The 21242-nt window shown below is 44.7% G+C and overlaps 1 protein-coding gene across 2 annotated transcripts in view; it reads right to left on the reverse strand.

The window, feature by feature from the left end:
- The window catches only part of Rtkn2 (rhotekin 2), a 62881-nt gene that overhangs the window by 8996 nt on the left and 32643 nt on the right, over nucleotides 1-21242 (reverse strand). For both annotated transcript variants that reach the window (XM_028780292.1, XM_028780291.1), the window contains exons 7-9: nucleotides 15861-15955; nucleotides 8682-8788; nucleotides 7639-7770 (exon numbers count right to left, since the gene is read on the reverse strand). In XM_028780292.1, coding sequence (XP_028636125.1) covers nucleotides 7639-7770; nucleotides 8682-8788; nucleotides 15861-15955 — 334 coding nt within the window. The remainder of the gene's footprint in view (nucleotides 1-7638; nucleotides 7771-8681; nucleotides 8789-15860; nucleotides 15956-21242) is intronic.

Raw genomic sequence — 21242 nt, forward strand, 5'->3', positions numbered from 1 at the left:
TACAACCAATCAATCAACTACCCAACCAATCAACCAACAACCAATCAACTACCTAACCAATCAACCACTAACCAACTATCTAACAACTAACCATCCAACCAATCAACCACCAAACAACTAACAACAACCAATCATCCAACCAATCAATCAACTGCCCAACAAATCAACCAACAAGCAATCAACCAAACACCAACAACCAACCAATCTCTTTTAAAACACTGTTTTATTGTTAATAGCAGAGGGTGATATAGCTCTAGAAAAATCTTCAGGATGCTTCTCTTATCCTAACTGAAGGTTGAATTCAAGTTGGGGAGGGGGTTAAAGAAATATTCTGAGCCTTTGACTATTTCCACTTAATTTCATGTCGACATAAATTTCTGATTTTTCTTGTAAAGGGATTAAATAGATTCAACTCTAAATAAAGAAGATGGGATCCTTTGCACATCAGTGTTTACGCATTCAACAAAGTATTGTTTCTAATGAAGCGACTTGACACAGAGACTGAGGGAGCAGACCATTTATATCCCAAGTTAACGATATAGATTAATATTACACCCTTTATTAACTACAGTGCCCATAGGCATTTGTTACAGATTTTAAACATCCCAAGGTAGGGCTTTTGTTTGTTTTGAGAGAGGGTCTCACTATGTAGATCTGGCTGGCCTGAACTCACTATGTAGCCCAGGCTGGGTATGAAGTCGGAGATCTGCCTGTCTCTGCCTCACGAGTAATGGCATATGTCAGATACTTCTTGTTTGCTTTTTTTTTAAACAAGTGAAAATGAAATGCAGGGTTTAGATTAAGTTACATTTTATCACCCAGATAATTTAACTAATGGGAGATATTTGTAATTAAACAGTCAAAGAAAGAGATTAGCACAAGTGTGGCTTGTCCGGTGTTGAAGTCCACCTAAGCTGCTTGTTGCACTGGTGACATCAAACCAGGCTCACCTCCATCCTCCTCCAAAGATGAAGTCATGAGAAAAGAGCAGGATAAATTTTGCAACCAGTATCCTAAACTCACAGCAAAATGTCTCTCTAAACAGGACACAAAAGCAAATAGTTTGAAAATGACCCAGGCACGGCATTTGTCCCATCTCAAGGACCACTTAGTATCTAACACACAGGAAGTGGCTGCACCGGTTTTGAAGAAAAGAATGAGACGGGGAAGAACCACAGGTGAAGTACATCACCAGTGTGGAGTCCAGGGCCAGCCTGTAGCCCAAGCGCACCCTTCACAGACATTCCAAGAGAGATGCAGATGATGCGACCCGATTCCTGCTTTACCCTTTCCACCATCCAAAGTTTGGTTTGAGAGCACTAAGCATTCACGGTCCTTCCATTCTCCGAGGATGCTTTTAACTCAGCTCTTCTGGTTTGTGATGGACCTGGGATTATGGTGATGGGGAGCTTGCTCTGACAGGGCTCCTCAGAATGCCCCTGTGCACTGCTGCAGAGTAGGATGGGAGGATTCCCTGGAAAGGCCGTAAGAGCTCACCTCTGCAGCAAAGACACACTCTGAGGTCACAAGGATGGTTCCTTTTGGCCTCTATCACCTTGCATTAAAATGTGTTCCACCCTCTCCAGACAAGCCTACTGCTGCACCCAGATTATGGTCATCTTTAAGCACCTTTCCTAAAAAGCACTCTGGGGAAAACGCTTGGGTCACCATGGGAGAAAATGATTCTCAAGTCTCCTGTCCCACCAGAAATTGAAGATTGTAGATTCCTGTCAAGAATACCACCCGAGGGACTCTGTTAGTCTCTGGGACAACAGAAGCTTCAGTAAGAAAAATAAAGGAGAGGGTTAGATTGAATTCTAACCCTTGAATTCTAAATACATAACAATTACAAACTATCTCAAATGGCTACTTTTGAAGGATGTTAGTTGTTTTGGTCACATATACTCAAATACACACATGCACACGCATACACGCATGCATGCACTCACACACACACACACGCACGCACACATGCACGCAGCTCATCCTGCTGCCTCCCAGAAGTACCTTAGAGATAACCTAGCAGTAAAGACTGGATGCTAAGATGTTGACAGCTTGCAGTTGGCAGTAAAAGACCTTAAGCCACCACAGATGGCTGCCGTTAGGAGCCACAGGCTCAGATTTTACACCTCTGTATACAGACATGCGTTTTCAAAATATACTCCTTATATCAGCCTCAGTCACCATCCCAAAAGCTCAGAGATGCAAACAGAGGAATTCAGATTATGGGAAACTCTGTAGGGCAAATTTCTCCAGTAAATAAACTACGTTGGCGGTATGTTGGGGAGGGGAGGGGGGAAACAGCAACAAAGACCATTCAAAACTCCAACTCAAGTAAGGTTCTCGATCTGAATCAGACCCAAATGGTTACGAAATCCCTTCTCCTGGGAAATGGAAGCACTATCTGCCGGGAGCCAAACCTAGGAAATTACCTGCTGTTCTAGAAAGCCTAGTCAGTTCAAAGTTAAGAAAGGACGTTCATGGGTCTCAGGTCCCAGGAACTTAAAGAACGTCTGACATTTCCTGGGAGCTGGTTCCAACAATGGGATGGTCTAGGGCAATAAGGATACGACAGTTGAATGATCTTAGACAATAAGGATATAGTAGGATAGCCCTAAGCAATAACCCTCACCTAAATCTTCCATTTTGCTGTGTCTTTATAATCTGCTAGATCAGAACCTCAGACTTGTTCGCATTCTTTGTGTCTCTTGTCCCTTCATTCTTTCGCCTTTCCCTAGGGTCTCGTCGAATCCCCGCGGGCCGGGGCAACTATCTACATCATCAACATTATAATATATTAACTACATGTATATAATATATATTTTGTCGTTATACAACTGGGAGAAACACAAGTAAAATCTTTAGGATTGTATGGGAGAACGGAATGCTCAATCACACTGTTTTGCATTGACTATCTTGAAAATTTAAAAATAAAATATGTTGTATAAGGTCTCTTTCTTGCCTCTGAGTTGTCTGTGATACAGGCGACATTTCCTTCCTTCCCCACAGTACGTCATAAAGACAAGTCTCAAACCCAGTTGAGTCAGAATGAACATGGTGGTGCTTAAAACTGACTTCAGTGCGGACACGGGTCTGGCGACGGAGCATGCGCACACCCACAGGCCACGGAGGGGGATGTCTGAACTGTGTAATAGCGCAGTCATCGATTAAGCCAAGCGTCAGGCACGGCCAATATCAGTTGGAAATACTTACCTTAAATTTCTGTCGATAGCGTCTGTCAGACGTAAACGCCCAGAGGAAAGCGCTGGTAAATAACAGTTGTTGCAGCTATATTTAATAAAGGACAACTGTGTAGCTGACAGGCTTCTGATATCAAAATGACTACCATGAATGGGAAAACATGCCGTGCGATCTGTGGTTACTGGGCTTTCTAAATGAGCTTGATAAATATAATAGTTAAAAGCATGTTCGAGACAATTCAATAAAACCTATCACACCGAGTAGAGTTATTGATTGGTTCGGCACAGATCCATTATTGAAATAACGGATGTCTAGTATGTAAATCAAAACGGATTGCTGATCTCGAAGACTCTAGCTGCTTTCCCACTCCACCAGCCACGGATAAAGCTTCCGGCTAATAAAGCGCTTTCCGGGGTGCACGGAGACTGTTGTTAAGGACCCGCCATTGAGTGTCTTACCCAAACAACATTCAGAATGAAGTTTTTTTGAAGTTGAAGCAATCACTCTGAAGTAAATCACCCTTTCAAATTTAGATTGAAAGTACATGGGGAATAGCTTTTAGGTTTTTCTTAATATGACCATTTCCACAGATGGCTCCCTATGAAAATTAATGAACCGGCTTGGCCTTACAGGAAATGCCATTTAGCAAGACAAGAATTACAGGCAGAGAACGGACCCCTCTCTCCCTGCAATCCAAGCGGAGAATTGTATCGGATATGTCATAGCTTAGCGGTTATCAAACTTAGCTGCTCACATGGCCTTAAAAAAAAAAAAAGACTATTATTTGAACATCATGAGAAAAGGTCATCAAGAAAATCCACTATGTATTTTAAAACCAAATAATTAGACAGATATAAAAATGTATGAGTTTATTACACAGTAAGAGAGAATGGGAAGGTGGCAGAGAAATGGCTGGTCTATGGGGAACCACCCTGCAGTCCCCGGGCCAGCATGGCACCAGCAAGACGCTCACACCTTGCTTGGGGAAGGGAAGCTAATTGGGATAGTCCTGCATTAAAAACTCAAGTCAAGGCAGATATTTTGGGCAACGCAGGGGTAATTTAAAGATGGACTATATGTATGTTGGACGGCACTGTTACATTTCTCAGCTGTTACAACACAGGCGTGAAATAGCTGTTTCACAAGTTGTGTTCCTCAGGGATGTGCGTTAGCAGGAGAGAGGCAGAGAAACACCGCGGGCCTGTGGAATCTAGGCGCTGGCCCGAGGAGGCTGATTACTGTGTTTTTTCCGGCTTTTCTACATATCTGACTCACTTTCGGAACTGAGGAAAACGGAATAAGCAACGTTGTAACCATAATGTTTTAGGGAGTGACAATATGCCTGGGACGGTGTGGCAGATCGGAATACTTAGACTGATGAGGCTTACTGTGAATGGAAAGTTGTGAGGTGCATGGGAGGGCTCAGCAGAGGGAGGGGGAGGGCTCGGCAGGGGGGAGGGAGAGGGCTCAGCAGAGGGGAAAGGGGCAGGGCTCAGTAGAGGGAGAGGGAGGGCTCGGCAGAGGGAGGGGGAGGGCTCAGCAGAGGGAGGGGGAGAGCTCAACAGAGGGAGGGGGAGGGCTGCAAAGGAGAGCGCCTTCAGAGAATCAAGTCCCAGTATGAATGTACTGAAGTGACCAATGTCTAGTATTTAAATGGCAACACTTTGAAATCCCATTCAGAATGGGTAAAGAGAAAGGAAAAGATTAGTTCTGCCTTCCAAACCTATTCAGCAGCATATCTATCAAGAAATAAAATTAATTATAAAGAAAAAAAAACCCAGCTCAATGATTTTATCTTTTCCTACCTTCTTGGAAAAGAGTGAGTCACCTCCTATTCCTGGCTAGTTTGACAAGTTTAACCCAATGGCAATGTCCACTGCTTTGCTTGTCAAACGGAAATTATACACTGGAAATGGGAGAATACCAGCCCTACCATATCGCTGAAATGAGGTGAGCTGACCAGTATAATATCTTTTCTAGAATAAAGCAAATGAGTTTGAAAGCCCCAAGTTTCTGGAGCTAGGAGGACGGTTCAGCATCAGGAGAATGCTTAGCATACAGTCACGAGAACAGGACTCCAGCCATGTTTCACAGCTGTGTGTCCTGTAAATGCCTGGAACTCCAGCCCCAAGGATGATATTTCCTAGTCATCACATTTGCTAGAGCCTACTGTGTCAGCGACGTGTTTGCATTTTTCAGGGGCACACACCTGAACAAACATGGGTGCACATGTTCAAGTATGTGTGTGTGGGTACTCATATACTGTCCCCTCCCCCATACACACTGAAATTTTAAAGCCTACCATTTGTTTAGGCTACATTTTATCTTAGTTTACGCCTCCACATTCTGTGGTACAAAATGAAAGGAAACTTGGGCAGGTTTCCAGTTTTACCACCCAACTATTGAATATAAACCAACCTAGCCAAGTAATCATACCCAGTTCATTTCTAGTCAAAGAAATACTTGATCTGAATATGATGAACCAATCCGTCACCCACACTTCCCCCTCAGACATGACCTGAAACATGTCAGTGTCACCAAAGGAAAACAAAGGCAGGCTGGGGCATGGTTAGGTAATAGAAACAAAGAACTTGAGTGCCTAGGGGGTCTTGGAACAAAGCAATCAATCAAGGGAAGTTAGCGGTTGTTAGGGATGCAGGGGCAATCCCTCTCGATGCAGTAATACTGTGTCAGAAACAAACTTCCTGTAGGTGATAATGTTACAGTTATATACAAAGTATCCTTCCTGTTAGTAGAAACGTGCTGTTTGCAACTGATTTTCAAATGACCCAGAAACAGAAATAACCAGGAGCAAGAAAGCCATTAACAGCAGCAGAAGGCTGGATGGGCAGACTCAGGGGAAGTCCTATCTGCTCGTGGGTGGCTGGCTTTTCATTTCAACCTTTTTGTACACTTGAATTTTTCAAAGTAGTAAGAGACTAAAGAAATTTCAACCTGAACAAAACAAAATACGAAGTTGGCAAACAATGAGAAAGTATATGGATTTTTCATTAATAAAATTACATATTCCATAAACCCATTTTTCTAAACCAAGATAAATTCATTATATTTTAATATGGAGATATTATTTAGTTATATGTTTAAAGAATAACTCTAAACTTTTTTTAATTAAAACTTTATCTTGATGAACCTGAAAATAAAAACATTAAGTTAAGTGGACTTAAACTTCGAGATTAAAAAGTCTTACTACAGAATTTCCTTTGGGTAAGGAGAAAAAAAAAATTGTAAAAATGAGATAGATAAAAGTATTGCTGGAAAAGATGGCAGAACTAAGTTCAAGTCCAGACAGATCAGAAAAAAAAAACATGGGTCCCATGTTTTCTGGAGTATGACTTTTACGTAAAATCACACGTGACTTTACGTCACTCTTCAGAGTAGAAGGGTAGAACGCATACTGCTAAAGGATGCGCTGCTTCCTATCCAATCACGTGGTCCAGATAGACCTCTCCACAGGAAATAGCTAAAAAAACAATTAGGATTTGGCTCCAGAAACATCATCTTGCAAGTATTTTGGGAAGGATTCTGACAGCGGCGGGCGAGATGTAATACACATTAGACTTAGCAAAAGAGGCAAAATCAAGACTGTCCTAAGAGAAACTCAGGTCCGCCCTGGGCAGACGCACTCACTTCCCTACAGAATTTTACGTGAAAAGCTTGTTAACTTCTGCTTTCTTGAGTCAAACCCGGATAAAGACCCTTGGCGGACTCTCGGGTGGGATGGTCTAGGTGCAGCCTGTGCCCTCGCATGTTCTAAGTGCAGGGCCAGGCTTTCCTGTGCTGGCAGAGGTTTGTTTGGTCAAGGGCCCATTCACCCCACGAGGAAGGAGGTCTTTTAAAGAACTCCTTTGAATATTAACAAGAAAGAACATCGTCATAGCCTGGGCTGACGATTTATGTTTATAGCATCCCTTAAACTCGTGATCTCTGTGAGTGTGTATGTCATGTGTATGCACATGCCCTCAGAAGCCAGAAGAGGGTATCGGGTCCGCTGGCGTTGGAGTTAAATCACTTTAGTGGCATGACGTGGGTGCTGGGAACGGATTTCGGGTCCTCTGCAAGAGCAGGAAACCATCTTAACCAATGCGCCAAGTCTCCAGCTCCCACAAATATCTCATGAGGCGTGGTCATACTCTAGGCTTTAAGATCTGTCTGTTAGCATCCACTTTCATCCGTTGTTACGTATTCTTAGGGACTAGATGGTGACTCCTGCCATCAATAGCCGCTCCGTGCAGAGAAGGAGGACACTCAGATAATAACCCGTCTCCGCAGCCCCTGGCTCCTTTTCTTTATGACGTCAAGGATGTCAAGAACATACGTGAACATAAACTTCAAGGGCCACAATGTCCTTTTTAATACAGCGTCTCAAAGGGCTGGGGCTACGGCTCAGTGCTCACCCTGGAACTGCATGCCACTCACCTTGTCAATAGGAACTACCAGAGTCGGGTCCACTTTAGCTTCGATTTCTTCTGGACCGTAAAAACAGCGGAGTTTACCCCCTCTCAGAGCACAGTACAGCCTTCTCCAGCCAACCAGACCTTTTCCTGTTTGCTGGACACACACACAAAAAAGAAGTCAAACAACTATCAATTATCAATTTAAGTCACTACTACCTTAACTCTAAACCCACCTCGGTATTTACGTAATCAGTTAAGGTTTTAGAACTTTAAAAATAGGATGGAATTAGCTATGCGTCGGCTGTACAGTTGAGTCTGAGCACCTCAAACCCAAGAGTGGAGAAGGCGCCTGGAATTCTCAGAAGCATTAAGGAAAATGAAGGTAATTATTACCATACAATTTTACACACAGAAAATCATAAATCAACCCAGATTTGGGAGAGGTAGTCTATTAGACTCTAGTGCTTAGAGTTCCACTGCAATTCATCAAAAGACTCGGGGAAATTATAAAAATAACTCTCTCTACACTGAAAATAATTTCCCTTCATTTTTTTCCCCCCAGAACGTTAGAAGATGTTGACTACCTGGTAAGAATGCAGATTTTCTTTCCTTCTAATGGAATCTTTTAGGAAAAAAAAAACTATTGATTCATTGAAGCCCACAATTAATTATTTACTGAATATAAATAACCACGGCTATGAATAAATCAGGAGGAGGTGGCACAGAGGCAGCTTTGGAAGCCCCAGAGGCTCAAACTGTGCCAAACGCTGTCTGCCAGAAGAGCCTTTCTGTGAAAGGCGCTGGACAGCCGGGGTCAGTTTCTATAAGAGAACCGTGACCACGATCCTGTGCCCGTGGGATGGGGAACCAGAGAGAACTAGAGAGGCAACCCCACAGACACCCAGACCCTCTCCCTCACCATAGCCACGCCCTCACATGTCATAGCCACGCCCCCCTCGTGTCTGGCAATATTTAAAAAAAAAAAAAAATTAACACTTCCAGAAAGGCCTCTTGAGCAAACGCCTGCATAGTGAGAGTCCGATTGACACATGCAATGTGTTCTACCTGTTCATTGAGGAATCCAGCAAACGCATCTTCAGCCATGCAAGCTGGCTGGGCCACCAGCCGGCAGCACAGGTTGCCATACAAGGGAAGCCAAAAGGAACACTCCTCTGTTTAAAGAAGAAAGGGGGGAAAATGGAAGTTATAAATATACGTTTAAGGTTGTTACACATTCCAGAATTTTTCTTTTTCTTTCTTTCTTTATTTATTTTTGCTTTATTTGTGAATATATATATATATATATATATATATATATATATTCATTTATTTATTTATTTTGGTTTTTCGAGACAGGGTTTTTCGAGACAGGGTTTCTCTGTATAGCCCTGGCTGTCCTGGAACTCTCTCTGTAGACCAGGCTGGCCTCGAACTCAGAAATCCACCTGCCTCTACCTCTCAAGTGCTGGGATTAAAGGCACACGCCACCACTGCCTGGCTTGTGAACATATTTTAACATTCATCTTACATACAGGTTCATCTACCTGAATGCTAATGACGTACACAAGCATTCGAGAGAGGTCAGAGTGGGCCCAGACCAACACTGTGGTCAATTGGAAGAGAGGCGGCCTTTAGACTCTTGACTTCAGAAGTAATTATTCAAGGGGATTGCTCAGCGTTTCATATAAAGTAGTCTACTAAGGTGATTTGTGGTCACCAGATTTCCCTTCTTGCTCTGGTTTTTATTACAATAATTAGTAAGGTGAGCCTCTAAGTGGAATATTATTTAACCGTGTTAAGACACTTGAACACCTTTGCCCTACTTCTTCCCCTTCGGTTGAACAAGAACTCAGGAGCTATGAGGGGCAGCCTCGAGGGTGAGCCCCTGAAAGAGTAGGGAAGAAACCGTGAGGATTACACTGAGTGATGACATCAAGCAAGAGATAGGAGGAGGGGAGGGAGGACGAGGAGTGGGGAGAGGAGGAGAGTGGGGAGAGGAAGAGGGAGAGAAGGAAGAGGCAGGAGAGGGGAGGGACAATGGGGAGAAGAGGAAGGGAAGGAAGAGAGAGAGTGAGAGAAGAGGAGGGAGAGTGGAAAGAGGAGAGGGGGAGAGGAGGAGGGAGAATGGGGAGAGGAGTAGGGAGAGTGGAGAGAAGGGAGAGGAGAGGGGGAGTGGGGAGAGGAGAGGGGGAGAGGAGGAGGGAGAATGGGGAGGAGGGAGAGTGGAGAGAGGAGAGGGGAGTAGGGAGAGGAGGAGGAAGAGTGGGGAGAGAAGGAAGGAGAGTGGGGAGAGGAGAGGGGGAGAGGAGGAGGGAGAATGGGGAGAGGAGGAGGGAGAGTGGGAAGAGGAGGGAGGAGTGGGGAGCAGAAGGAAAGGAGGAAGGAGAGTGGGGAGAGGAAGAGGGAGAAGAAGGAGAGGAGGACTACCAGTACAAGGCGTCAGAGCTTCAGTGAGCCAGCCAGGGGGTGTTCACACCAAGGCAAAGCTTCCGAAGCAGCTGTCTAGCCTAGAAAGAGTAGAATGAGCAGGGTGTGCAGGCCTGGAGAGAAGGCCTACTGTGAATGAGTCACAACCAAGCAGAGGAAAAGAAAAAAGAGTGGCCATGTTGGCTGGGCGGCCCCAGACCCTGAGAGCAATGAGAAGACACCATGACATGGCGATTCACCAGTGCACTAAGAAAAAGGAGCAGAAACCAGGGTTCCCCTCCCCCTATCAGGGATGAGCACAATGGGCTGGAACGTCTTAGTATTCCAGGGAGGCAAGGAAGTGCTCCAGAGGGGCCTTGAAAGGGCTCGAGCCTCTTGAATGTCTCCCTGCTGCCACCTCGAAAACATGCGCAACTTCAAAGTGAACAAGGACATTGGCAGGTTGTGGTGCTCCAGCCACAGAATTCGTGTGCATAGCGAGGGAATCGGAAGACAGCCCTAACAGTCAGAGACTTGGCAGTGGCCACCTTAACCCTCAATAGGCAGAGGCATGGCCATGGAGATATATTCAAGTCACACAACGGGCCAACATCCGGCAACCACAAAGGAGGGCCTTCGACCAAATCACCAGAAATTCTCCCTAAAGATGCCAAGTTTGTGAGAGTCAAGAGTGAGACTTAGGAATGGATGCTGGGGCCTGCGTCCTTTCAATGGAGCTGGAACAGGATGGGAAGCATGAGTCTACATTAGAAAGGGTTTGGCTTGCTGAGTTGGGAGGTGGGGGTCAACGGTACTTAATAGATGTTAAGGTTCCTGGGGTTTGTGAAACGTGCTGTAAGCAACTTAGAATAGTGTGTGTGTAGTGTGTGTGTGTGTGTGTGTGTAGGGAAGACCTTGGCAATAAACTTGGAAGTTTTCTGTAAACTGGAGATAATTTTCAAAAATTCTTTAAAAAACCCACAAAAAAACAAAAAACACTCAAACAACAAACAAAAACCAAACAAAAAAACCCCACCCAACATGTTGCCATTCCGCTGAGGCAGAACAGCAGTAGGTATGATCTCTCCTACCCGTATAGAAGGAAAGCACCGGAAAATGTAATCTGTGTATAGGGTGCACACAAATACCCAGTACATGCCCTCACCTCAGGCTGTCCCACGTAGAAAAGATTTTTTTGAATGGTCACTGCATCCTAATAGCTGGCTAGTTGGCTGTAATTGTTATTTACTTAAAGCCTTAGTGATGCTGGTTTTGGGTAAAAAAAAAAAAAATACAGTTCCTTTGCAATCTAGTTTGCTTTCTGTTGCTGGGATGAATGCGGTGACCAAAAGCAATTCAGAGAGAAGAGGTTCCGTTCAGCTTACACCTCCAGATAATAGTCCATCATTGAGGGAAGTCAGAGGAGGGAACTCAAGGCAGGAACCTGGAGGAATGCTAATTACCAGCCTGCTCTCTGGCTTCTGCTCAGCTAAGATTCTTATACAGCCCAGACCTACCTGCCTAGGGATGGTTCCGCCCACAGTGGGCCAGGCTGTCCTCTATCAATTAGCAAGCAAGAAAATACTCCACAGATATGCCCACAGACCAACTGGATGGAGGAAATTCTTCGAAGGGGTTCTTCCTAGGCCTGTCAGTATGATACTAGAAACTAACCAGAATACCACACATACACTCAGATATATAAATAACCAAAGCTTTGTTATCAGTCAAAAAGGGAGCCAGCCTAAATAAAGAGATAAGATAAAACGAGAGATTTAACAACTTCCCCATACATCAGTCTACTATGGGCTACGACATCATTATACTTTCTGGGACTAATGGAATGTGTTTTTTTTTTTTTTTTTTTTTATCCAGGGCTTGGTAAAGGTGACCTGGTAGGATCCACACATCTACACACAACACACAGTGATTCCAAAGTACAGGCACAAAGTAGTAAGTGAGAGTCACTTTTTCTACCACAAGCATTAAACAAAATAAAAACTCTCCATGGCCCAGCGTCTGAGTGACATATAAATTTCTTTTATACAGGAATCTCCAAATTTATGAATGGCTTACGTTGTAAATATCTGTGAGTTGCTTATTTTTTTTAAGTTAGAATGTAATTCCCCAAGACGCAGAATCACAAATGATTAGATTCACAGGCAAGTCCATAAAGTTTACGCAATCAATAATGTATCTGAACCTAACACAGCATATCCAATAATGTGTATCTCATAAAGTGAGCTCAGATTTCATGTAAGGAAGGGAAAAAAAATCTTCCTTCCTGTATCATCCTTGAATGGAGATATTGGATAGAGAATCCTCTCCTGCAACACCATCCTTGAGAGGGGATGCTGGATGCAGAATCCTCTCCTGCAACATCATCCTTGAGAGAGGATGCTGGATGTGGAATCCCCGCCCGCAGCATCCCTGAATGAAGATGTTGGATTGCTTCTTGCATCACCCTTGAGAAGATGTAGAATCCCTTCCTGTCATATTCTTGAGGGCAGGTATAGCAGCATCCTTGAGAGATGCTGGGTCCCTAGCTCCACGGAGCAGTTGTCATTTACTCTGCCTCCACCTGCTGCCTCTCACCTGGGCTTTCTTGCAGCCTCAGACTACTGAGGAATAAAATAGCCACAGCTTCTCTGTGCTTCTCTCAAGAAAGACGGCCTCTAGGACACACTTAACCTGAGTATCAACCTCTACACTTATAAAACACCACCTGTCTTAGGCAGAGTTCCTATGGACACAATCTGTGTATGGCATCGTCCATGCGCCTGGCATCTGCCAGCTCCCTCTCTGGTCACATCCCCAGGGCAGCCTCACTGTCCTAGTCACTCTGTCCGTGTCTCATGACCATTCTCAACCCTTGTACCCAACACATCTTAAAATACTTAATCATTCCTTCTGAACCAAGGGACACACAAGGATAGGATGGACAGAAAATAGAAGTACCAAGTATATACCATGAAAATGCCTTTCAAAGTCCCAGGACCCCCTCCTCCTACCCCCACCAAAAAAACCTTTCAAACAGAAGCTCTAAGGATTGTTTTCAGAAAAAAAAAAATGGAATCCCAAGTTTAAGATTTAGAAGTCAAGTTGTCCCCTACGAACATTTAGAACGTGGGGGCAAGGCTAGGTCAGGCTCAAAGCACCCTGTGAAATCTAAAAAAAAAAAAACGGGATTATATTCTATAGTAAGAATGCACAGATTAGGGAAACACAGTCTAACCGTTCTAAAGTCTTCATGATGTCTTAGAAAAGGTGAAAACAATCTCTTACTGCTTATTTTAGCGATTACAATTTAAGAGTAATTTCTAAGGTATTACAACATAATGCATCGTTTTACCAACAGAGGGAAATTCAAATGATAAAAGTAATTATCCCTTGCTAAAAGTAACAGGCCTATTTCACATATATATATATGTGTGTGTGTGTGTGTGTGTATATACGTATATATATGCGTATATATATATGTATATATATACATATATATACATATATATGTGTGTGTGTATGTGTGTGTGTATGTGCAATATATATAAATATAACAAATAATATATAAATGTGAACATATATATAACCAACAATAAAGACACTACTTAAAAATTATGTGCACTAAATAACAGGCTGAAATCATACAAAGCAAAACAGAACAACCATGAAAACTGGAACACAAAACTCGATTTGTTCACACTTCCTGCCACAGAGACTATGCAAATCCACCATTATTTCTAACAAATAGTTCACATGCTAGTGGGGCAAGGCTGCTGGGCCTGTTTTGGGGATGAGTATTAAAACCAAGAGGAAAAGAAGTCTGTGGCAGAAACAGACTGGGGGCAGACAATACCGCAGGGTCAGTGTGACATAAGACAGCGAGGGGGCATTCCCAGGTTATAAAGCTCGCACTCAGCCCGAGTCCATGCAGACCTACGAAGATGCTTTCTGGACCAGACTCAAGACACAGGAAAGCAGAGAGAGAGAGAAAAAAACAATGCAGGGTAGCAGTGCAGCAGGAAGAGCAAAGGCTCGCCACTAAAGACAGTTTAACACCTCCATCCCCACACAGTTCAAACCATGGCATTCTGGGAAGGACGAACTGTGAGAGACCAACAGGGAAGTGAATGTCACGGAAGCTGGGACATCTACACCCAGAGTCCTGAGGGGGCCTGGTACCAGCGAGTAGTAGCTATATATGCTCATTAAATGCTCACGTGTTTTACAGCCCACCACCTTCCTTCTGTTTGTAGTAAAATTTCTTATACGAAGTGGAAACTTAAGGGTTCTTTGGACAGTCAGTTATATCGGATGGTGTTTTCCTGGGGCAAACACGTGAAGGAGTATTTTCCTGAAGCGGACACAGGTGAAAGGATGTTCTGCTAAAGCAAGCACGTGAAAGGACACGTGATGAAGGATTCTTCGTTAACAATACACACACACACACACACACACACACGCACGCACACGCACACGCACACGCACGCATACGCACACGCACGCGCACATATGCACACACGTATTGGTCCACCTTACATTGCGTTGTTGAGCTCTATTCATTGGGACACCACAGAGAGAAACACCAAAAAATTTCTGGTGGTGTGGTATTGCTTCTTGCCGCGTCCTCGGACTTGGGTTGACTGGCAGAGTGATGTCAGGTGATACAGACTCACAGAGTTTTGCTAACAGACTCATGTACTGAGGCAAGACCCGCGGAGGACACGCAATGTTTGGAGGGAGTATAAATAGGTCTCAACAGACTATGAGAGGGGCTTGCTTACGGAGCTAACTTTATGACAATTCTTCTCTGTCTGATGCCTTTGTTGGTCTTTGCTTCGTTGAGAGAGGCAAAGACCTTCTCTCCTGCTGGGAGAAGGTGGTCCCTCCCACTGAGGCCTGGCTGTTCCTGCAAGGTCATGCCACCGCTGCTGCTATCCCGACATTACTGAACTGGACTGCTGGTCGATCCATAAAATGTTTGCGAGTGGATCGAGCTACCACTGCTGACCTGTGAACTGAACTGCTGACTTCCTGACAACGCAGATGGGATTTGCTCCAAAGAACCATTTCTAAACAGGTCCACTTCCCCCGTATCCTAATAACCTTTCTTTTCCACTACCTCTGGTGGACAGTGGGCTAGAAGGGAGTTGAAAGCGTTGAAGAACCATCATTAAAAATAAGGTTTGAGAAATTAAAGACCACATGGAAAAGTCACCATGAAATAACCCATCCTGTTAGCACTGGGGCCTCTGGGCTTTATAACATTAAGCATGGAACAGTGGCCATCAGCATGCGCACACTCCATACATTTCCCCCTGGAAACCAGTGTGTGTGTGTAACTCAGTTCCTACAGCTGAGCTCCTTGTCCAACATTACCTTCCATGCCACCTAAGCTTCTTAGACACATTGCTATAGATTTCTTCTCGGGGGGGGGGGGGGGGGGAAAGAGAGAAACTACTACTATTATTCAGAAAGAAAGTGATTAAAATTAACATAACCCTACTTCCTTCATACCCTCTGCTTTCTATCAGAAAGGGGCGGCTGCCTTGATCAGTAACTTTAAACCCAGACACATCTGACGTTCCAGCTAGCAGTGTAGGGAAACATCATATCTGAGCGGCAGATGATACAGAAGACTTCAGTTCTTTCTACTGTAAGTCAGATTTAGAAGAGGGGGGAAAACCTAATTTTTCTCCTGTAGGGAAGAGGGAAGAGACTCATCCATGAGTATAGTTTTCAAGCCAACATCTCCTCCAGGGGAACATGCTAAGATTAGGAATTCCCGTCACTACATGTGCTTACCTAATACACACAATAAATGGTACACAGAGCACTCACCGTCTCCGTGGATGGACAGGTTATGGGTCTTGAAGCAGTCTCCAGCATTTTCCAAGGTCAGGGTGGTATGAGCCAGCAAATGGTACTTTGTGCCCCTGAGAAGGAGGGAGAAGGCATCTTTAGATATCCTTACGTGTAGTTATCTATTCGGTCAACTATTCAAATGTTCAACAAAATAAAAACAACAACTTGATCTTAAAAAATAGGGCAAATGGACCAAACTTGACATTTCTCTAAAAAAACATTCAAGAGGCCCAAAAAGGTAACAAAGTTCGGAGAACATTTCCAGTATAAATTGACCACGAAGCACTTTCTAATTAACATCTACTACCAGGAAAAATGACCACCACTAAAACCTTGTACAACTGCTGGCCGGAGTCATGAGGCAGCTGCTGTAAAGAACAGGGCAGCGGTTCCTCCAAAAACCAAAAAAAGGGAAAAATCACAGGGTAAGCCAGCAGTTCTGCTTCTGAACACACACCCACAAGAACGTAAAACAAGGATGGAAATAAGTGTGTGTATATGTGTGTGTGTATGTGTGTGTGTGTGCTGTATTTACAGAGGTGTTATTCACAAGACCTGGAGGGCTGAAAAACTCGTGTCCATCAGGCATGAATGGAAGAGTGTCATCTACCTATTTACCTATCAACCTTTCTATCTACCAATCACTATCTATCTATCTATCTATCTATCTATCTATCATCTATGTATCTATCTACTGTAAAGAATTATCTAACTTCAAAAGGAAGAGAATTCTGACACATTCTACACACAACATGGACGATCTGAAAGACGCTATGCTAAATAAGACATTTCTGCCGCAAAAGAACAAACCTCATGTGATCTCACTGGTAACAAGCATCTACAGGTGTCTAACCCTTAGGATGTAGGACAACGGTTGCGGAAGGCTGAGTGGGGGAGGGGAGGAGAGGGATCGGTTCTGAATAGGTACAGAATTTCAGTTCAGGAAGGTGAGAAAGTTCTAGAGATGGCTGGTTGGGATGGCCGTCCAGGACAGCAAACCAAACATACTTTATACCCCTGAACTGTGTTCTCAAAACCTGTTAGAATGGTCAATTTAAGTCACATACATTCTGCCATAATAAAAATTTAAAAAAGGTTAGCTATACAAGACACACACGGTGGCACACCCTATGGTCTCAGCAAGTTGGAGGCAGAGCCAAAGACTGTGATCCTGGACTCTAATGTGAGACCCTATCTCCATGTTTCCCTGTCCCCAAGTTTATACAAGGATGACAGATTTACAATCAATACAAGTTATTAACCAATGTAGCAGCTTTATCGCTTCATATTTTGGCAATCAAATCTCTAAGGTTTTGGTGTAAATTATTTCAACGAATGGACTCTGTCCTAAACACGTTTACAGGGTCCCTGCAACGTGCTAAGTCCTACCCTAGGTGATGAGCATTCAGTTGTGAGGAAGATTCAATGTGATATTCTGGTGCGGGCGCGGGGTGGGGGGTTGGGGGGGACACACACACACATAGACACATACATATAACCAACAATTTCTAGTGGTCAAACTTTTTCTATGAAAGAAACAAAGTGGGCGAGAAGTATTATGCTGAGAAAGTCAGTTAGAGAGCGTGTTCCTGAGGAGAGGCACTTATGCAGTTACAAAGAGATCTCTGGGCTGGAGAGATGGCTCAGCAGGTAAACGACTCGGCTCGCCGTCGTGCGTAAACGTCAATCAGCGCACGGCGCACGTCTGTACTCCCGGCAAAGGGTGGTAGAGATGGGTGGATCCCTGGAGGTCACTGGCCGGCCACGCTAACTAAATGGATGAGCGCCAGGTTGAGAGGCGAAGAGTCACTAAGCAAGACACGCACTGTTGACCTTTGACTTCCACGGGCACACCGAGCACACACAAACACACTCCAGATCCGGCCGAGGAAATGATTCAAGAAACTCTGGGGGAGACACGGCCTGTGCAGGGAGATCTGGGAAAACAACTCCAAAGCAAAAATGGAAGCAGACGTGCGTGGCTGGTACACACGGGGCAGCCTGAGGCTGAAAGCGCACGTGGAGATGAGCCAACACTGGGCTCTGTGAGCCCTAGAAGAGGGGTGGGATGGAGTTTCTGTGGGAGGGGAAATTGAGGCACGGTGAGAGGTGAGTGGCGAAACCCAGAACTACACAGACATCCCTGGGCAAGATCTGATGAAGACCCACCTCAACCAAACCCTTGCCAGGCATCTCTGAGCCCTTTACGGTGCTGGGCCTCAACCTTGCAGAATGCAATGTCAGTGTGGAAGATCTCAAGGTCTGAGGCTGAGAAAACTCAAGGCTGCTCAAAGAACTCCACATGGTTCCAGCCCACCTCTGAAGACGCAGCCCTGTTTCTCAGTCTGTTGGGATGGATTAACTCACTGCTGCTGGCAAGACCAGGTAAGCTTCAGCCACACCCGCTCAGGCCTCTCTTGTGGCCCTTTGACGTTTCTACTTCCTTTTTCTTTTTCTTCCTAGTCTTCCTTTAAAATACCTCAACATCATCCTGACCGGCCTCAGCTCCCTAGGTGAGAGCCCACTGTTAACATCTGTCTTTCCCATGTTCACTTCTGTCTAGCTGTCTGACAAATGCAATCTCCTTCCGGTTATAGACTTAAAGATCTGGAGTTTTTACCGGCACTATAGGCGAGGGAGGCCGTTGAGCCTTCTCACTGTGGTCCTGTTTGGTGTTTATGTTAACACAGCACTCTTGCTGGAATTTTTAAGGCCTTCTGGAGATGAAATGTGTACCCTGGTAGTGAACAGTTAGAAAAATTGCATTTGGGGCTGGGCTCAGTGGTAAAGGGTTTGCCTAGTATGGGTGTGGCCCTAAATTCTATCCCCAGAACAGGACAAAAAGATGATTTTTCTGTTCATAAATATCAACTACATTTTCCATGCCAGTAATCTTAATTTTATGAGTCTTCATGGTTTTATTGTTTTCCAGAACAGTAGAATCTTAAACCAGAGCATGTTAAAGGAACATGTACACACACACAGACACAGACCAACACTGGGGAAGAGACAGGTCTGGCAGGAATGTTTTTCACTGTGCCAGGTGTTATTTTATAAACTTACCTTCCACTAAATCTTTAATGAGATCTCCATAATAAAAATCTGCACACAGTGAGCAAGCACACAGGCATTCTTCCATGGGATCGCTACAACAAAAACCTCTGCACAGCAAGCATTCAGGGACACATACATCTTCCCTAAAATAAAAGGATGTGAAGTCTCTTTTTTAAAAAAATTACATTTTAGAAGTTTCCCGTATATGAGCATTCTGTCTGCGTGTATGTCCGAGTACCATGTGCGTGCTTGGTGCCCATGGAGGCCAGGAGAGGGCCTCAGATCTCCTGGAGCTGGAGGTACAAGTGGTTGTGGGCAGTCATGTGAGCTAGGCATTCAACCTAGGTCCTCTGGAAGGGTAGCCAGTGCTCAGAACCACTGAGTCCTTGCCCCAGCCCACTCTCTTGGTTTTTAATTGTGTAATCCTTACTGACTGGAATAGCTTTCAACACACTGTATTTCCGGTTAATGTTTATGAATGCCTCATGCTCTGTGTGAGTTACTCTCTGCTAGCATTGCCTGTTCCATGTGGGCTACCCTCTACTAGAATTGCCTGTTCCATGTGGGCTACCCTCAGCTAGCACTGCCTGTTCTATGTGGGCTACCTTCAGCTAGCACTTCGAATTTCATTTGGGCTATCCTCTGCTAGCATTACCTGCTACCTATGGTTACTCTTTGCTAACACTGCCTGTTTCATGTGGGCTACCCTCATCTAGCACTGCCTGTTCCACGTGGGCTAACCTCGGCTAGCACTGACATACACCGTGCATGTTTCCACAGAGCCTATTGCAATAGAGCTTTTATTTCCCCCTAACACCTATGTGCATCCCCACACTCCTGCAAAAGTGAGAAAGAGATGGAGAAAACTGGAGAATGAACCGAAGTAACTGAGGCGTTCTACAAATACAAGGAGCGTCTGAACAGGACACAGAGCTGCCTGTTAACACGACGCCAGCTGTGTGGTAACAAAGTATGATATAGGAAGCACCCTCCCCAGATGCTCATTTGGTTTATGGAACTATATTTTTGAGAACTATTAAATGTTTTAAATTGATAAAAGCAATATCGTTTTTCCCTTATGAAACAGACTTCCTATCCGCGACTGGATGCAGAATGTGTTATCTTTTGGAAAAAGATTACTGACAGTGAGTTGTCTGCGTGTGTAACTGAGGCTACAATAAGCAACGAAGGGTGGAGGAGTGCTCTCTTTGAAGGAAAAAAAACGAAAAAAATGTCTAATTATAATAGGTACATGAGGCTAGGTAAGGCCCAGAATGAGGATTTAAGGTGGAAAAGAGGCTATTTCAGACAGGCAGAGAAGAGGAAGCCCCCCACACACAAGCCATATTTGTGTGGAGACCTGAGCAGAGAAGAGACAGCTCGGCTAAAGGAAAGTTCACAAAAACCACGGGAGCTCAGGCCTGGTGGCTCAGCTGCCCGTGGGGTGTCTGGTTGGATTGTAGCGAGGGAGAAGGGCGGTGATGCTGGATGTCCAACTGGCCAGCAGGGGGCGGACTCGCAGTGATGCTGGATGTCCAACTGGCCAGCAGGGGGCGGACTCTCGGAAACTACGCACAGCACTAACAGGTCAGAGAAAGATACTGGATCTTTTCTGAGTGACGCCTGGAGCGAGCTCGGTGGGTTGGTGGGTTTTGGGTAGAGGCAGCTGCTAGTCTGAGCCCTACCAGAATGAACCGGTCCCTGGGCTGTTGTGTATGGGACTGGGGGTGTGTGTGGGGTGTCTAAAGTGCAAACAGAAATATCAACTAGGGCAGATGCAGGCCTGGGGCAGTGTGGAAGGAGGTGACATATTAACACCTTCTCAAAGCTGACTCAGTGTGAACATAGCTCGGGAAGAATCACTTACGGATTCCATGTTGGTGGGGGGGGGGATGAGGGGGGTTGAAAGAGGATTAGATACAGACTCGAGTTTGGAGCAATTCCATTTACCTGTCCACTATTGGGCAGGAAGATGGGTGTTGAGCCAGAAGACAATGAATATCTAAATTTGAGAGCTTCAGGTACAGAGGTGAAATTTAACAAAAGTTAGAAAGCCAAGTGTGGTACTGAATAGGCTTGGCCCATGGGAAATAGCGCTGTTTGGAAGTGTGGCCTTGTTGCAAAAGGTGTGCCCTTATTAGAGGAAGTGCGTCACTGTGGAGGCGGGGCTTTGAGGTCATATATATATATGAATTCGAGTCTGGCCAGTGGAATCAGACTCCCCTCATGGCTGCCTGCAGAAGACAGTCCCCTTCTGCTGCCTGCAGATCAAGATGTAGAACTCTGGGCTCCTCCAGTACTATG

The sequence above is a fragment of the Grammomys surdaster genome, unplaced genomic scaffold (genome assembly GCF_004785775.1).
Source record: "Grammomys surdaster isolate TR1022 unplaced genomic scaffold, NIH_TR_1.0 367, whole genome shotgun sequence".
In the NCBI taxonomy this organism is placed as follows: Eukaryota; Metazoa; Chordata; class Mammalia; order Rodentia; family Muridae; genus Grammomys; species Grammomys surdaster.